At 40.3% G+C, this 18,537-nt stretch overlaps 1 protein-coding gene across 1 annotated transcript in view; it reads left to right on the forward strand.

Annotated features, from left to right (window-relative positions):
* Positions 1 to 15,923: 15,923 nt before the first annotated feature.
* Positions 15,924 to 18,537, forward strand: part of CCDC141 (coiled-coil domain containing 141) — a 57,946-nt gene continuing 55,332 nt past the window's right edge. The window contains exons 1-2 of the mRNA XM_010158694.1: positions 15,924 to 16,025; positions 17,323 to 17,445. Coding sequence (XP_010156996.1) covers positions 15,924 to 16,025; positions 17,323 to 17,445 — 225 coding nt within the window. The remainder of the gene's footprint in view (positions 16,026 to 17,322; positions 17,446 to 18,537) is intronic.

Here is an 18,537-nt window from a genome sequence, read left to right on the forward strand (position 1 = left end):
CGTCAGTGCCAGCTGACAAAAAGGCAGGGGGAATATTTTTCCATGCCAGTAAACAGAAAAAAGTGTCAGTGTGTCATGACCACAGGAGACATCATGGGTTTTCAGCAACAGTAATGACATGTAATGATGTTACGTTAACCTCCGGTTTCCTGAATTCTTTCTACAGGGTAATTTTAATCTGTATAATGGGATTATTAAGAAGGAGGAAGAAAGGAAGCTTTTGGAGCTACAGATGAAATTCTGTAATAGCACATTATGTGAGCTCTGGAGCTAAAATGCTGAGAAACAGACAAAAGCAAGGATTTCGTAATTACTAGCTTCTGAAGTCTATCCCTCGTCTCTCTCCAGACTCTTGCAACAGTAAAAAGGGAGTCAGCGCTGTAAAAATGCTCAGTTATGTTAGACTTCGGTTCTAGTTTAAAGAAAATAATCGTAAGGTTGCCCTAAGCATACAGGATGTCAACACCCATACATATGTTGTATCTGCAAAAGTACCTGAATGTGAACTGTAGGGCCAAAAACTGTTTGAATATCTGGAATTTATACTAAACACCATTCCAACAAGGTAATTAATTCACGATGTCTTAGGAGAAATATCAGTTGTCTTTTTCAGGATTGTGGAAGAGTGATATACTCTGAAATAAGATACAAAGGCAAATAGTCAAGCAGTTGTACTATTTCGGGTTCCAACTTGCACAATCATTTTGGATCTCAGTAGACTGAGTCTTTTCAGTAGTGCATTATTTCTGAAATTTCCTACTATGTAACAGTGCAGGCTATTGCAGTTACTTCTGAGGAATTTAAATCAGATGTTTAAAGTACACTGGGCTGTCATTTTAAAATCATTGATTCCCACGTCTGTTTCCTCCCCTTAAATAGTCTGATTTTTATAGTCCTGATGCCTGTCAAGACATTGTCTTAATTGAAAATTTTATTAAAAACTGACTGCATGCCTTTTACAAGGATATGGAGCCAAGTTGTTCATGGTATTTTTCATCTGATGCTCCATGGAGATGCTTTTGTTGTGGAGTTCTACTGTGTGGAAACACAGGTAAGACCACATAGCCACACAAAAATTAGTACTTTCTCACTTTTGTTGGGTCCCTTTGTACACATCTCCCAAACACATCGTAGTTTAGGACCATTTTTTTTGTGACTTCAAGGTTAGTTTGGAACCTGAAGGTGAATCATTAAAGAAACTTGTGAGAACAACTCCAGTTCTGTAAAATTGGAAGACAATATATAAGTATCTTGGATGTTTGATTAATAAAAACCAGATACTTGTGTGACTGTAATATTTTAGTTATCATAATACAAGATTTATATAGAGACAGGTTATATTAAAAATTATTTAGTATATGTAAACCACTAATGATACACTTAAAGTCAAAATAGCAATGAAAACTAAGGCACAGCTTTCTTTTCCTGTCAGAACTGATGTTAGCTTACGTAGGTCTCTTACAGCAAAAGTTGTGGGAATATAGTATAGAACAAGAGGAAAGCTGAGTCAGGATATAAATTCCTCATTTGGCAAAGAGAAAAAAACCTATACTTAAAATTTCAAGTGTGCTAAGGAAATAAGTTGGAAAACATTAAAAAGCAAAGTGAAAATCCCTATTTTTTTTTTTTTTAATGTAACTTAAGTTGGAGAAGTTCAGCTATTTTTCAGATACCAGTGATATTTTCAGTTTGTAAGCTGGAGAGCAAAGAGCTCAACTAAAATTTGAACTTCTGATGTGCAAAGCAAAGGAAACTCTTTGTCTGAACTTTATCATTTGGGAATATCTTGAGAAGGCTAAGTGAGAACAGTTGGTTGTGTTAGCAAGAGTTGTGCAGATGACTTGCTGTATTAATGAACAGAAATGGCAATGTAATTTTTATTGCAGACAGACCACAGGTTTTTAAATAATAATATTTTGTTGGCAGTTTAATGTCTGCATCGAAATAACAAATTTGTTGTGACTACCTAACACTTAAGACCTACCTTTTTGTGCACGAGTAACTAGCACACAAATTAAGCTTTTAAGCACTGTTACTTTTTAAGCATAAAGTCACTTAAAATTGTCAACTTTTTTTTAATGGTTCTACAGTTTAAAATATATCTTGTGTTAGCAAGCCTTTCAGCTGTTCCACAAACACTTAGCCATTGGTCACGCATCACTGATGCAAGCTCCTGTTGAAATCTCTAATACACTTGGGATTTTTATGTTAAAGGGAGGAATACTTTGTGCTATGTGAAGTATTCTATTGATTTATTAAGCTCAAACATCTGTGCTTAAAATGTCTGAGTGGACCCAATGTAACTATCCCTAGGTGCTGATACTCTGTAGTCTTTTTTTGGGAAAACTGATTTAGCCACAGATTGTCTGTCAAAAGTCTATAGCAAACTATGCCACTGGCTGCACGTTACCAAAATGACCGATATGACTGCTTTGCGCAGCCAGCTAAAACATTGTTTCTACCTATAACCGTATAAATACACTTATTTCCTCTGAGGATCCTGACATGTCCCAGTGTTATTCTGTCTGCTCTGCTACCATACTGTCACTGTTAGAACACAACGTCTACATTAAGTAGATTAGAAAATAATGAAAAGGAGCTCTCGTGGTAGCTTTGGGGCCTAGAACACGCACACTAAGATGCTTCCATCTGTGTAGATACGTACTGCACGTAGAATAAGGCTGTGACAGCTCAAGGTAGAAGAGCACTGGGACTTCTGTGAAGTCCTTAGAGTCCACTGGCTCTATTTGAATGGATATAAATGCTCCCTGCACAGTATGCGTATAGGCTGGGCCTTAGAAGACTGTTGAGCCCTTTCCTCTAGATATTACACCAAACATAAATTCTTATAATCCATAAGATGTGGAAATAAAACGGACAGATAAACTTAGCTGTGAGAACTGCCTGTCAGAGGAACTCATGGAAGACCTGTTTCTTGAGACATTTTATATTGGTACAAAGTATGAACAAATTCTTCCCAAACCCCTTGTTTTTATTTATTACTGCTCTCCATTTTGGCAGGAGCGGTCAATGTGTTAATCTGATTGGTGTCATTTCAGACATGGTTCACGGTGTTATGCTTGGTTTGCAGAGTACAGATGGCCATCTCAGTTTGGGGGTTTCTGCTTCCCACATTCATTTTCTCAGCAAGAGCTGCAGATGCTGGGTAAGTGACAGCACGTTCACATTGTCAGTACTGACTTTCCAGGCATGTCTGGATTGTTCATGATCCCCGTGCCTCACAGGATCAGAGGTTGCAGAGTTCCAGTGGGCTGGAGAGCTCTAGCAGGGTGTTTCTCTCAAGTACTATGCCAGGAATTTTTTTTTTTTTTTCCCCCCTTGTCTTGGCCAAGTGATAAGTGTCTTAACATTCCATTTTGGTCTTATGGTTTTTTAGACTACTAGGAAAGAGAGCACTTCCATGGTGTCTTAACCATTTCCACAGGCAAACATACAGTGCGGATACTTGATATTTACTATGACGGTGTGATGTGAGTGACTTTTAGAGGCTTGGGAACACGCCATGTTCTAAACTGGTACTACGTGCAGACTGTTCTCTCTTTCTGAACCCTTCTGTGCAGCTCTGCGTGCCTCTGTTGGATGATAGATAACTGCAAGCTAGTCTCGGTGGTGTGAAGATTGTACAATGTATGCCACACATTTGACTGCTACTCCACATATCTGTGGTGATGATGTGAATGTGATGCCCCATTGTCTGCTTTATATCGCTCACTGCCTGTCAGAACGTGGCCTTCCTCCTCTTCAAGACAAATGTATCCAAAGCAACACAATAATGTGGTCAGCTGTAGCCAGGATTTTTAATGCTTTGCTTGAAACAGCATCAGAAGGCTGCAGCAAGCCACATGCTTAATGAGCCTTACAGTTTTTATTACCACCCATTGTATATGGCCAATTCGTTAGGTAGCTGCTATTTGCAGGCATCATTTCATGGTGCATTACCTCTGCAGAACCAGTCATTCATGAAGAAGCCAGGACATTTGGTCCTGCAGGTGACAGAAATGTGAACTACTGGAGTTCTTTTTGCTATTCACTGTTAGCTGTTACCTCTTGGTATTGCTTAGTCTTCTGGACCTTATCAGAGATGTGTCCACGTGTCTACCACTAAACTATCTTCTCTGCTAACAATTTTGTCAAAGCCTTTGCAAGTCATCAAATGGACATTTTGAAGAGTTCCTTCATTGTTTACAAAGAACAACCTACTTCCAGGGCGAAATGGTTGCTACTGGCAGTGTGTGTGTATTGGGAGGGGATGACAGCTGCATTCCCTGCTTCAGAGAGTTGCTAGGAAAGTAACCTCATTAATATTTGGGAGTGGGTGAGATGGTTATAGTCATGGAAATCATGCATACACCCAGAGGATATAAAAAGCAAGGCTCAAATCTTTTTCATCTCAGAACACTATTTTCCTATATATGGTAGTGAGACTTGAGGACCAGTATTCATCAAAAAGAAAGGAAGGAAAACCAAGGAATCCTAGAATCATAGAATGGTTTGGGTTGGAAGGGATCTTAAAGATCATCTAGTTCCAACCTCCCTGCCATGGGCAGGGACACCATCCACCTAGACCTCATCCAGCCTGGCCTTGAACTCTTCCAGGGATGGGGCATCCACAGCTTCTTTGGGCAACCTGTTCCAGTGCTTCACCACCCTCCATTCCTTTAAATTTAAAGGAAGTGTATAAAACCATTTGGTGAATTCTAAGAGTTCAATTAATGATGAAAATATTTATAAAAATCATATGGTATCAATAGATGGGCTATAAGAAAGTTTTGGAAAATCAAGCTTATCCTTTGAAGGCAGTTAATCAAATACCCTGCAAACAGAAGAAATGTTACCACAGTGAAAAAGAGAAAGGGGGTTAATTACAGAATATTTACTAAATATCAGATCAAGTGAGGAAAAAAAAAAAAAGGCTATGCAGTGCATGAAGTACTCTTGCATACTATTTTTATGCTTGGAACCCTGAAAGCAAGATTCTAAAACAGTTACTGCAGGTCCTGCTGCATCAACAGGGATGACTTAAGGTGCATCATCTACCTTTGCCTTCTGAAAAGACTTCCATGTAATGAAAGCATGATGGAAGACTTTTAAATAGTCTCTATTAATTTAGGTCAAGTTCAGGGATTCCTCATTGAAATGTGGCTTTTAATCTTTCAATTCTCTCCTGGAACTGCTTGTGTTGGATTCAAGCTCTAACTAAAGAAATAGCCTGCAGTAATTGTATAACTGGGGGAAGGGGAATATCGAAATCTAATGCTAATACTCCATCTTGCAACTTAAGAGGGTTATTTAAGTCTTGGGGTTTTGGAGGATTTGGGGCTTTTGGGGGGGGTTTTGTTTGGTTTTGATTGTTTCTTTGTTTTTAAATCTGAAGAGTACTGTAAAAAAATATTGCATGATTTTAAAGAACCTGTGCAAAAGTAGACAAATATGAAACATTAAGGATTTGCATATATGTTAACATTATTATTATTATTATTATTTTAAATTTACTTGATATACATCCCTGTTACCTCAGGGCCTGATAAAATGCCTCAAGAGTAACAGTTTGCTTTATGATCATTTGCTGATTGCAGGATAGGAACAAACTGGAGCAAAACCTACTGTGCAGCCACTGCTGCCAGACTCTCTTCTATAAGCCTTCTCTAAGAATGTCAGTGTATTTTAATGTGGCCAGTCAATACCTTAATTTGAAAGTTATTTTGCATCATGTGAATTTTACCTCAGCACTGTGGCAATGTTACCCTTGCCACTGAGGAGACAGTACTCTTCTCAGGCCATAGCGTTTGGGCAAATTAATGGGATGTCTGGGAATGTATCCCACAGCTGCAGGACTCTGCCTCAAGCATTCTAATATTGAAATTGCATTAAGGTTAAAAACAAAACAAGAACCTCCCTGCAATTTTAAAAATGCAAAAAGTTTACAGTTGAACTTGACTTGGTATTTCCTTTCTCCCCCTCCCAACCCCCAATCCCATTACTTTTAGAGGTTCCCCAGTACAGCTTTGTGTCTGACTGCAAATTTCAACTATCTACAGTGCTTGCCTGCCTTTTGTCTCCACACTGTGAGGAAGATCACAGGAGATTATAGCAGAAAATCTGGTATCTACCATATCATTAAAGTTCAATTTATATCTTTTTTCAAACAAAAATGGTGATTATTGTCCTGGGAAAATCCATTTTCAAGTGTGAAATTTAAGGTAATTAAGCAATGGAGATCCTTGATCAAAGCAGCCGACTGCTGAGTTCACTGGAGGACTGATACTTCAGAAGAAGCTAGTTTGAAAAATTCAGAAAAGTGGTCAAACATGAATTATTCCACGTTTCACAGGAAGAGACTTTTGTCCTAGTAAAAGGATCCTGGACACGTTCTGGATGCTCTGGCACAGGTAAAGCTCTTGGAAAAGATACATTCAAGCAACTGGTGTATTTGTGTGATCAGCACTGATGCCGACTGCCTATGGTCAATGTGTATGTGTAAAAGGGTCATAGACAGAACCTATGCCTTGCAGGTCTAATACTGACAGCCAGGTGAGTTTAGTGATTTGTTTTGAGCAGTACTGCAGTTTTAAGTGAACTCCTGACTGTGTTCATTCACTCTCTATTTGTTAGGCTCTCAGGGCACTGTTTTACATACAACTTAGTCTTTAGAATAAAACTAATCTGGAAGTTCAGATCCAAATGTGATTTAAGTTGATCCACATTTAATGGCAACATTTGATTCTCGATCAATGTGTGTGACACCTTTCCACAAGCTCTTTCAGCTCTCTGTTGGCACTGGAACAGGTTGTGCCCTGAGAAGTGGTGGATGCCACATCCCAGGCTGTCTTCAGTTCCAGGCTGGATGAGGCTTTGAGCAACCTGGTCTAGTGGAGGGTGTCCCTGCAGCTTGGGCACAGCATTGCTGCCACATACCCTGTGAAAGAGCCTGAAGAGACTGTCAGATGGGAGTAGGCTGCCAAGGTGGGCTTTCAGGTCTTGGGATGACAATGAGGGAGACTCCAAAGGAATGTGCATCCTCCACAGCCAATCCAGGGTTCTTGTCCCTTGAATTTGCAGTCAAATCCAGCACAGACAGGCTGACAGACTGCTGCTTGGTTTTGCCTACTACAGCCAGGTAAAGATACTGATTTTGCTGTACATGTCTGTGGGGGAAGGGATGCTTTTGGCGATATTACAGCACTGGGCAGAGTGGTGTGGAAAAGTGACAACTTTCTCTGGCTTGACAGCATGGGCTGCTGTGCTTTTGCAATCAATTCCTTTGGGACCTTGAGCTGTGATAGAAATCTCCCCGCAGCAGCTCCCTGTTGTACAGCACTTGCCTAGGTGCTACGCTGTGTGGGTTACCCGGTCCTGGTGCCTGAGTGAGGCAGATGTGCAGAACACCAAGGTAACAGCTCTCTGCTACTTATGGTCATGGTCCACTGACTATTTGGTCCTCTCATGGGAAAGGGCATGAGAACACCATAGTTTATAGCTTATTTGTGTGTGTAAAGCTATTTATAGCTTATTTGTCATCATTTCTGGAACTGTAGAGGTCCAGCTGTGAGGACACTCGGGAGCAGGAAACATGGGCAAAGGGGACTGGTGACCCATAATGAGATTGGAAGAGCATTGTCACGCCTTAAGTAGTGTTTTAAACAAAAGCTGGAGCCTGTGTGATAAAAACGAGAACTTTTCATCTCTTCTCTCCTGTCACTTCTTCCTTGAGGAAACAGCTGTAGGCTCTTATTCCTACTGCATCCACCACAGCAGCAGAGAGCAGGCAGAGATGGTGTCTTTTCAGTAATCATAGCCTTACGGAGCCAATGGCAACTCCTCAGAAGAAGGGAGAAAAACCCCACTGCTCTTTACATTCTGGAAGAATAAATTGAAAACACTGTCTAAGACACAAAAAAGGTGATGCTGTCCTAAGGACAATACGATCTCACCAGCCTGCACTCATTTTACCAAGCACAGAACTTCCTTACCTGGCAGACCACAAGTAAAGCTATTCCAGCAGAAAGGACTATCAGGAAAAAAAATAACAACTTTCCTTCAGTTAGTTCTGGTGGGTATCACTTGAGGAAAAGCATGCATTCTTCATGATGACTTCCCCACAGGGAGCCTACTGCTCCCGAGGATGTTGTCTTGCAGTACACACTGCCATGCAGACGGCTCGGTCGTCATGGTGTCACTTGGAAGCAGTATGAAGAACGGTGATATATATAAGGAGTCTTGGTACCAAGTTTCTGTCCACTGATCCTCTCCTCTTGCACCAAACCACCTGCTACTGCAGACAGCAGTGTTCTGATCAAATGAAGTTTGAGCACCCAGGCTCAGAACAAGGAACAAATCGCCTATTCCTGGTGGTTGTACAGCAGCAGGAGATTTTGCTATGGATGGCAAACAATGGTTCTGAAGCATGGAAATCCATCTTAACTACTCTTCAGTTAATGCTGAAAGAGCAACAATAGCGGTGCTTCCCAAATTTATATGCATTGGATGTGTTAACATGCCATCCTTTGTAGAGCGTGAAGGGTTACTGAAACTGGGAACAGCGAGGGAGTATCCTTTTTCCCTGCAGTCAGCCCCCTGTTACGCTGGGTGTCAGCAGTGAGTACACATCTGTTTAATAACCGTGTTCCGGACAATAAGCGGGGATGGTAGAGAAGGGGGGAAGGAGAGATTTCAATGCTTCCTGCTTTTTAACCTTTTCTAAGTATGTTCCATAACTCAGTGTTTACATTAAAAGAACAGACAGGACCCGGTACGTGCTTGCTGTTCGAGGTACTGTGGTCTGGAACTGGGAAATGTGTGACCAGAAGAGTAACTAATGCTCAGCAGTGCAAACCTCAAAGTAATGGAGTTAAACAAGGTGGAGTTATCTTTTAAAACAAAACAAAGCACTGCTATTTATAACTCTGCTGATAAATGACATTTTAAAAGAATTCTAAAACCTCATGGTTCCTTCACACTTAAAATTCAACTCCCCTGCTGAATTTTTCTTTTCTGGATAAACCCTCCCCACTATCAGATGTCTAAAGTAATGTGCTATTAGAAGTGTGGCTGTGTAACATACTTCTGTGCTTGTTCTAAATTTAGCTTTATGAAATTTGTGTCCATTTAAATCCACTCTTCCAAACAATAACAATGATATGGCTTCGTTGTTTTGGTGTGTTTAGTGTTATTATATCTGTTTAATTAGTCTCCTGTTAAATGAATGACTCATACTGATCTTTTTGCGTCATTGCTGGCTGATTGCTTTTGATAAGATTGAACAGAGATGTTTCACTCTTGAAAGATGGTACTAAGAACCCAGTCACACAGATATAGCTGTTTGTTTGAACAGTCTGTGTGAATTTCAATTGATGTTTTTATTTCACAAGTTTATACAAGGATACAGATGTCCATATTAAACATTAAAAAATAATTAAAGGGAAACAGTCTTTTAATACAGCTAAATTTTAAATGTAAGTTAAACACATAATAGTGACATGGGGCAAAACTGTAATTGTAGTTACCTTGTTAGTGGGACATTTTGCAGCTACCTTGAGACTTAGGTATAGGTTACAATCTGCATCTTCATCTTCCTTCTTTACAGGGAGAAAGGGTAGCCTGTCTCACATCTATATTTGGTGCAGAGTGCACACTCCACTGTGCTAACACACCACATCAGAAAGGAATTTCAAATGCTCCCAAGGAATTCAGTAACAAAAGTCCTGCTGGCTTTCCTTACATGCATGGCGAGGGAACATACTAATCCTGTGTAATAAACTGTTCTTTTGCTGCTGCTGCCACTGGAGCCTGAACAACAGACTAATGAACAACTTCATGTCTTTCCATTCCCCTGGCAGCATTGAATGCACTGGGCCACCGTTTTCTCTGTTGACAAGCTTGCAGTTGGGCTGACTTAGTGTAAGTGCCACCCATGAGCTGTTAAAACTGCTTTGCTTTTGTATTTATCAGAGTAGAGCTCCATAGGCTGTGCAGCATTTGTTACGGACAACACCCAGTGTGACAGAGGTGTTGAGGTTCCCCAGGGGTGCTGATGGTGTGAGCTCGCTCTAGAGCTGATTCTGAGGAAATAGACGTGGAGATAGCCTCCAGGCAATACACTTCAGAGGACATGCTGGTTTGTTTCTTCACCTGGGATATGAGGGAGAATGAGACGTGATCGCATTGTGCTTCACACTTGTGTTTTGTTTTCTGGTTAGTTTAATCTTTCTACCCCATTCAACAGTTAACATTTACATTGTTTATATTCTGCCATTATATTAACACTTGGATAGTCATCAAGTCACTTCTTTCTTTCAGTCTTTCTTAGAACTGTCGCTTTAAGGAAAGGTGTAAATCCAACTTGTGGGTTTTATTGGCTGTGACAGCAAAATAAAATTAAACTTGCAAAGAAAAATGATACCAAGTAATTAATGTGTTTGGATTTAGAGACATCTGTTCAGATGAGTTGGCTTAGAGGTATATCTGTTAATCAGTCAGAGCTGCCAATGGCTTCAGAATTATTGCTGGGACCTTGCTCCACTTTCTATCTCTCTCTCTTCCTTTCCCTAAGGTGATTTTTTGTCCTCTTAGTCTGGTTTATTTTTGTATGAAACCTCCTCAAGCTTATCTGCAGGTAAAGAATCTAAAAATATTATTTTTTTGCATGGTGTTAGGTTGAACAACGAAAGGAGGTTCTTTCTGAAAGCAGTAATGTGTTAACAGTCACAGAATAAAAAACTTGTCCTGTTGGACGGGTTCTTGAATGGTGATCACAACACCTTAGTTTTCTGTGCTGCCCGTCTGGAGTCATGTGCTAAGATAAGAAGAAAGCAGATCAGATGAACAGGTTACCACCAAGCTTGGTTTAGTATTTCTGTATATTTGGAAACAATCAGGGCAATTGTACACTTTTCAGTGCTCAAGTAGCATGATGCTTAGTGAATGAAAAAGTAAACAGTACCTATGTGTCAGCATTCCTCTTTACCTTGTATGTAAGCCAGGTAAAGAACAGGAAGACCATTTTTTAAATAACAGATGCTAGAAAGAATGGTCTTTTTTATGTAACATTAAGAAGCTGGAGTTCTAAATTTAAAGTCTATATGATCTTTCTTAAAATAGGTGTGGGGGCTGAAGTGATAGAACATGTGGTTGTAAGCCCTAGTTAAACTCAGTGGAACTCTCTCGTTTAATAAACAGTGGGGATTTCAGTACTATTTTGACAAGTGCTAGGTACAAATAGCATGTGTACTTCGTGGAAAAGATCTAGGATTCAAAAAGAGGGATATAGGGAAGAGAATGCTTTGGGATGAAAGAGTGGGACATGAAAAATTAATGATCAGTGGACTGCAGTGTATCAGCTGTTGTTGCTTCCCAGATCTGTTTACTGTATGGGGTTTTTCAAATGTTGTTGTCCTTGGAAGCAAACAAATAGTGATTTTGCTCTTACCATTGCACTGAATTAGCAATGTAAAACTGTTGGACAGTTTTACAGTTAGCTGTGTTACTTTTTTCCTTTCATAGAGACATGTCAGTGTGGCAAGGACGAACCAGGATACCTTTGCTTTTGGTCTTTTCTCCACTTCATACAACAATGCTTTTAGGTTAGCCTTTTCATGTTGTTTTCTTAGGGTGGTATAAAGTCTTTTATCCCTTGGGCATACTTTCACAGCTCTTTCCTAGCCCTTTAGTGCGAGTTCATTGCCTTCTTTTTCCATGAGGACAAAAACAGCACAAGCCCCTTTTTGGGCCCACCGGGATCCTGAGCCGGTTTAGGACTTGTCATGGTTCAGTGCCAGCTAGCAACACAGTACCACATGGACCATCTCCTTTGGAGACATGGCTGGAATCAAGCATCCTTACTTTGAACCTCAGGAGCAGCCTCTTGTGAAGAAAATTAACTATCCTGACTAAAACCAGCACAGGGCTGCCTTAGAGCTGATGGACTCTAAACTGACAGGGAAATGGCTTCTGCCCATGCCCCAGTTGTTCCCTGCCTGAAGTTAGTCTCACTTACCCCAACTAGCCCTTTTGCAGGTAATAACAACCTTGCTTTTGGGAGTGGGGAGAGGTTCTTCCCCTCTCAGTGTGCCTGCCCTGCTGCCTCAGGAACTCTGACAGCAGAAACTCCTGGCTGAGCTGAAGGGAGCGAAGCTGGGCCGCCCTTCACCCCTGGGTGAACTGGGGTGTTGTGAGAGGATGGACTTCCCTTGGCTGTGGCATGTGTCTGAATCTGATCGCCTTGCTGCAGGCAGTGGAGTAGCTGGTGCTAGTCACTGCACTGCCTCTGGGTGCTGGGAAGTCAGTTTGTTCTGGCCCCCAGTTGTCCTGCTCCTTGGGCTTTGGTGCCTGCAAGTGCAAGTTTCCTTCGGTTGTCTGGTAGCCTTCACAGAGTGATTCTCTGTGAGAAACACTTCTTTCTAATGAAGTGGTGAGAAAGAGATGGTGTTAATAATTACCACGCATGCCATTCATGTACTTTTTGACCCCTGGGAGAAGGGAAGACCACCTGTTTCCCACCTTCCTCCCCTGACTGCTACTGCTGCCGGGATATGTTTTATCGTATTAGGTTTTGGTCATTAGGAATGATAATGCTTGGTTAGAATTTCAATTTGTCACCCTAGAAGGTTACTCAGCCAGTGTAGGGTAAAGAAGAGCCTCTTCCAGAAGAAATACCTACTTCCTGGTCAACCCTCCCTCTTGTATGTGACCTCCATGGCTGCACAGTCCCCTCTTTGTGAACCTGGGGAGACTGGCAGACTTCTTCCTTCCATGCCCTTGTGCCATTGTTCCTGACGATACCTGAAAAGGGTGACTACTCAAAAGGTAAGGTGGTAGGAGCCCGGAAAAAGCAACAACCACAGAGTTGGAGGGGTCTGACATGTTCATCTCTCATTCAGGTGGGGAAGCCAGAGGGAAGCAGTGTTTATGTACCTTTTTCCAAGCCACAGAAAACCCACCAGTTTGAAGAATGTTTCCTTCACTTGTTCTCCTTCTCTCCCTTGTTGCGTATGCCTGTTCTCCCAGGTGTGAGAAAAGGAAAGAACAGCAGACCTGTTATATTTACAAACCAAAGAGAAGGACCTTTGAGGCTGCAGGAGGTGAACTTTGTCTCTCCCAGGGACATTTTCATAGTGCACTGGCAGCTCCACAGGTCTGAACAAAAAGCAATTTACCTCCAGGAAAGATAGGCCTTTTTCCTATGCATAACCATCAAAACTGTGATTAGTGACTTCCCTTGCCACACATAAAAAAAAGCTGCTGATAAGACTCACTCTATGTTGAAAATTAAATTAGTTTTATCATGTTTAGTTCTCAAATCCTTTTTACATGCAACTGTTACAGATAATACCTGACACTATGTACATTAGAGAGATTATCTTTTTTTTCTGTTTTCCTGAGATTGTTTCCTTTGTTCATGTGTTCAGTTTCCTTGTTTCTCATGGACAGCTGGTGAATGCTAGTCTTGTCTTGTCACTCTTACTCTCGTCTTTCACACAGCAGTAGCAAAGGGAAAATATTTCCCTCTACTGATACAGATAGCCTGCGTGTTTCTGGCTTCTAGCAGGAGTTTTGTTTGTTTCAGACAAAGGAACAGATGACAGATAGGTAAGTAAACAAGGCTGAGAAAGGCATGCTTGTTAAATTTTGTTTTCCTGGGCACAGCTGAAATGGATCATCATGCAATGTCAAAATCCTTGGCTTTTTCTCCCAGGTTTGTGCTGTAAGATCTTTTCTGATTCCTTACTACCTTTTCTCTGCCTGCTACACTGATGTTTCCCTTTCCTCAGTCTTGTATGCTTAGCATAAGCTAAATAAATACAGTGTCCATGCTTTTGTTATCTGATATTTTGAATCAATTGTCTCAGCTGCTGCCAAAGTTGCTTATGGTCAGCTTCTTGAGTGTGGTGTTTTTTTCCCAATTTCCAGCTGTCAGCACTATGAAAAACGTTTCTTCGCCTAACCAGAGTGAAAAACAGCTCTTATATCTGGCTACCCTAGTGAGATGATGGATTTGCCCGATTTGTGCCATGAAAAAGTACACTTAAAATGCACTTCTGAGAGAACGAAACCACAAAGTAGTACCAAAATCTGTTTGTAACTCCTTTTGTAAGACTACCATGAGGCCAGGCTGTTTTTTTTGCCACCAGCAGTGGAGTCTCCTGTTTGTTCTCAGTCCTGCCTATAGAGTGAAAAACCTGAAGCTGCTTGTCTTCTGTAATGTCTTGTGTAGGTGTGTTTGGTTTGGGTTTTCTCTTTAAATTTTGAGTATTTAGCAACTTTGTAAAATGGATCTATCTTGTATTCGAACTAAAATAGGGTGCTTTCTTCTGTTTCTGTTTTAAAGTTTTCTTCAGGACTTCTATGCTCCAGTTTTTCTGTGGCCATTAGATTTCAAACATTTTGTTCTGCCATACCTCTCACACAAATACCCACGTGAGTCTCATGAACACCTACATGATGTTTTAGTGGAAGGAGTCCATTTTACAAGGAGTTTCGGAAAACTATGTGATACTTGTTCTCTTGTTGGCAGTTTGAGGGTTCACGGTTCTGTTTTGGCACAAGGGACATGAAAATTGTTATTTTGATTTGCCAAACCTATTTATTTATTTCAGCACAAACCACGACAATGGGCTTCTGGATATGCTGTTTGAAACTCATGGTTTGAAGACTGTGATCAGATTAAGATTATAATCTTCCAACAATTAGAGGTGAGGAAATGAACAAACCAAAAACCCCAGATCTTGACACATCTGTTCAAATTCCCTGTAACTATCCTGCTTCTTCAGTCCAAAGTATTTTAGAATTTGCTTCTAGATCTTGGTTTCATTGCAAGTGTGTCTGTTCTAGTTTGCCATTATCAAACCTAGTTTATATGAATATGTATCTAAATGTTACATATTCTTAAACAAATCGAGCAAGCAGATGCTTAGAGGAGAGTTGTGTGTGGTTTCTTGGGTGGAATAGTGTTTCCAGTGTGACCTGCAAGCCTGAACAGCAGTGTCACTTTCTCAGCTGTTCCGTGGAAGGAAACCTAGCAGCTGCTGTGTCATACTGTAGGCTACTTGTGGCATGCTCTGGGTTTCTGGCAATAGAATTAATACATCAAACTGTGATTTAAACATGTCTATTCCTTTCCCTGCGCTAAAGAAAAGGCTGAAGTGGAGTTTAAACAATTACTAGAGAATTCTTCCTTATGATCATTTAGAACATAATGAAGATTATAGAAACAATTTATGATTAAGATCTTTTACCTGCTTTTCAATTTAATCTTAGGCAGAAATAAAACACTTCTTAAGAATTCACACAAAGTACTTGGTATCCTTCTCTGGTTGTTACAGTCAGTATATTTTAAGTATCTTTGGAGATTAAAAATCCCATCTGTTTTGATTCAGTATTTGCCATACACACATGTTCATACAGTTTAAAAACTTTGACTCAGCAGAAGAATTATCTTAAGCGAATATATTCCGGAAGCAGTAAACAAGAAAATAATTTACTTGTAGAATGTGAAAACATAGATTGTATAGTTACGTTTGAAATGTCAAAACATTGGGTTTGTTTGTATAGGCTCAATAGTAAAATCTTATTCAGCTGTTTTAATTTGAGAATCTTTTTGCATTTGTTTAGCTGGTGTCAGGTGATGTTCACTGAAGAAGCCCTTCACACTTCAGACGGTGACAAAAAAGAACAGGCAGCTTAACGCTACCAAACTAGGGGTGTGTCAAATCTCTCTCAAGAATGATAAACTCAATGGAGTTGTCTATTTTTAACCTCCTGTTCTTTCCTTTTGGCAGACTAATCAGTGTTAGCTGAGCTGTTTCACTGAATGAATCCAAGTAACTGTTGCTTTCTGAAATGAACAGCAGACCTTGCATGAGCATTTCAATTCTACTTTAATGTACAAAGTCCCATTTTGAAACACCATGTCAAATGGAGCCAGTTTGGAGCAGAAGTTTTCTACAACAACAGTCAGTTCAGTTGCTGTTCAGGCTGGGGATGCCAGTATTGTTATAGCTGTTCTTAAGGTAAGGCAGCAGCAGCAAGCATGTCTGTTCTTGGCTTCCTGGTGCTCAGTGGCTACTACTGCTTTTAAATGTTCTCTGCAAATGAAAAGTTACCATAAAATGATAAGGCAGGGTAATTTAATCACTTAATATTTAATAGAGCTTCCTGGGAAGTTAACACTTGATTCTATTCACAATTTCTGTTTGGTGTGTGTGTGGTGTGGGTTTTTTTTTTTTTTTTAATAAAATAAATAATTTGCCAAAAATAGGTAAGCTTCTAGATGCAGAGCACTGTGTAAAATGTGTTAGTAAGCATGATGTTAACTTTTAATCGTAGTTGAGACTCTTGAGGAGTTACTTTCAAACAATACTCGGCAATAATTTTACATAATAAGTAGTCTATCACCCCATAAATGCAGAACGTGTCTTTTTTTTGAAGTGTTTGTGGGGGGAGGGGGAAGCCTAAACCTGATAACGGGCAGTTGTTTTTTGAAAACTGTGAATTCATATCCCCTTGTATTTAGTAGAAGCCCTTGTGTGTATATAGCTGTGCCTATAAGCACCTATGGGCCTGTTCTGTGAGCTGGAATGTGCACTTACAGCTTGCACAAAATTTGGCATGGGGAGTAAAGTTGGATGCCTAGGTACTGGATCCCAGCTGGAATTTATTGGCAGTCTGGAAAACACACTAGCCACTAGAGTTTGCCTGTAATGCAGAATAAGGTGATAATGAGTTGGGCTGTCGCTGAATTAGGATGGGGGTTACCTCTGTTCTGCCAGCGGGAAGGCTCTTGTCTATCAGTTCTCACCCTTCATGGAAGACTGTCTGCTGCCACAGAAGAGTAATCTTGTTGCAGGGAGGCTTAGGTTTAGGGTGAAAACATTTATTATTTCCTTGTGTGCTCTGGAAGCCACGTTAGCCTCCAGTGGCATCACTGCTTCATTCCTTCTGAGTTGTGCTCCTTAGACTGTAGCAGTTCTACAACACAGTGAGGAAAGAATTAGCATTGCTTTGGGTTGCCATCAGGTTTCCTTTCTTTGTGTACCCTCCAGGACACAATGGGAGATTGCTGTTTGGGTTCCTATTCCAAAGGCTATTAAGTCCCTGTTGCTAGTTGTGCAATCTCTCTATATATTGTCAGTATATAGGAAGTTTATATTGTACCCTCTGTGTCTTCCTTTTGCAATTGAATACATGTCAACGGGTCCCTGCGCTCCTATGGCCATAGACAGGATGTCTGAGCTGAGAGTCTGTGTGAATAAATAGATAAAGGAAAGTTTGTGTTTTCTGAAGTCTCTAATTGTGTGCCTATTACAGTGTGGAAAATGGGTGAAGCTTCAGCTGGCTGAATCAACACCAAATTTATTAGAAATTGGCAGCAATCAAGATGAGACTAAAAAACTACTGCAAGATCATGAATTCCTCCTAGCTAAACTTAAGGTAAGATGTGATAAGATCACACAAAAATGTATGTAGTCATTACGGTGCAGGTGCAACAGCTGACATAGCTGCCTGGGCCTCCTGTTGCAATGTGGCTGTCGGGTTAAACTCCACAAAGAAAAAAATATATTCAGCCTTTGCCAATAGATCAAAGTTAGCTCAGAAACGCATTTCTTCTTCTGACCCAGGTTCTCCTGTCTGATTCCTGTTAACTCTTTCTCAGCAGGGATTACGTAAAGCCAGGGGTAAAAGTGAACAGATGTTTACAAGATTTTCCTGTACCATAAACATTTCCGTTCGAATAATGCAGCAAGTTTTACTTGACTTTTCAGGGTCAATCAGGCTATAAGATATTTTTGCATTTTGTCTTTTTTATTGCTACATAAACAGGCTGGAGGAGTTTAAAATCCATAAATTCAGTAGCTTTTCTATTGAACATTGCACTGAAATGAAAGGTAGAGGTCAGACACACATACTTCAGTGTAACTTTATTACGGTCTACATGAGATTTATCAAGCTTTAGAGAGATTGTGAATAGTTCATGCCTTGGTATGCTCTTTGCAGTAGAAAATATTTTTTCCCTTAAGCTAATCTTAGCTACATAGTGTTTTATAGACAATGTTGTTGAAATGAGGTAACTCTGTAGCAGCAGATGTATGCAAACACGTCAACATGTTTGAAAGCAACTTTGTATCCTATAGGCTACAACTAAAACCAACTACCTATAAAAAAGAGTAAACTGTGTGTTATAACATGAAATAATTTTAACTTAATAGCTAAAAAAAAAAATCATGTGACCTTTCACATTCCTTAAAATCTTTGGGGGTAAGAATCTGTGATGAAGCACAGCACTCCTAGCAGAGGGAAGTAATTTGAGGAACAATAAGCTGCCTTTTGGGATATTTCAGCCCTGGGCTGGAACATCTACTGAACTGACCTTCTACAAAACACAGAGAGGCAAAGAAACAGAAGACAAATGGCTTTTTCAGTAATAACTGTCTCTGAGTTTGAGTGGTCCATACACTCTACACTGCTTTATGTTTCTGTCCTCGCCTGGCAAATGACTGCTTCAGGAAACAGTCTCATGGTTTC

This window comes from Eurypyga helias, unplaced genomic scaffold, assembly GCF_000690775.1.
Source record: "Eurypyga helias isolate BGI_N326 unplaced genomic scaffold, ASM69077v1 scaffold2169, whole genome shotgun sequence".
NCBI classification, from domain to species: Eukaryota; Metazoa; Chordata; class Aves; order Eurypygiformes; family Eurypygidae; genus Eurypyga; species Eurypyga helias.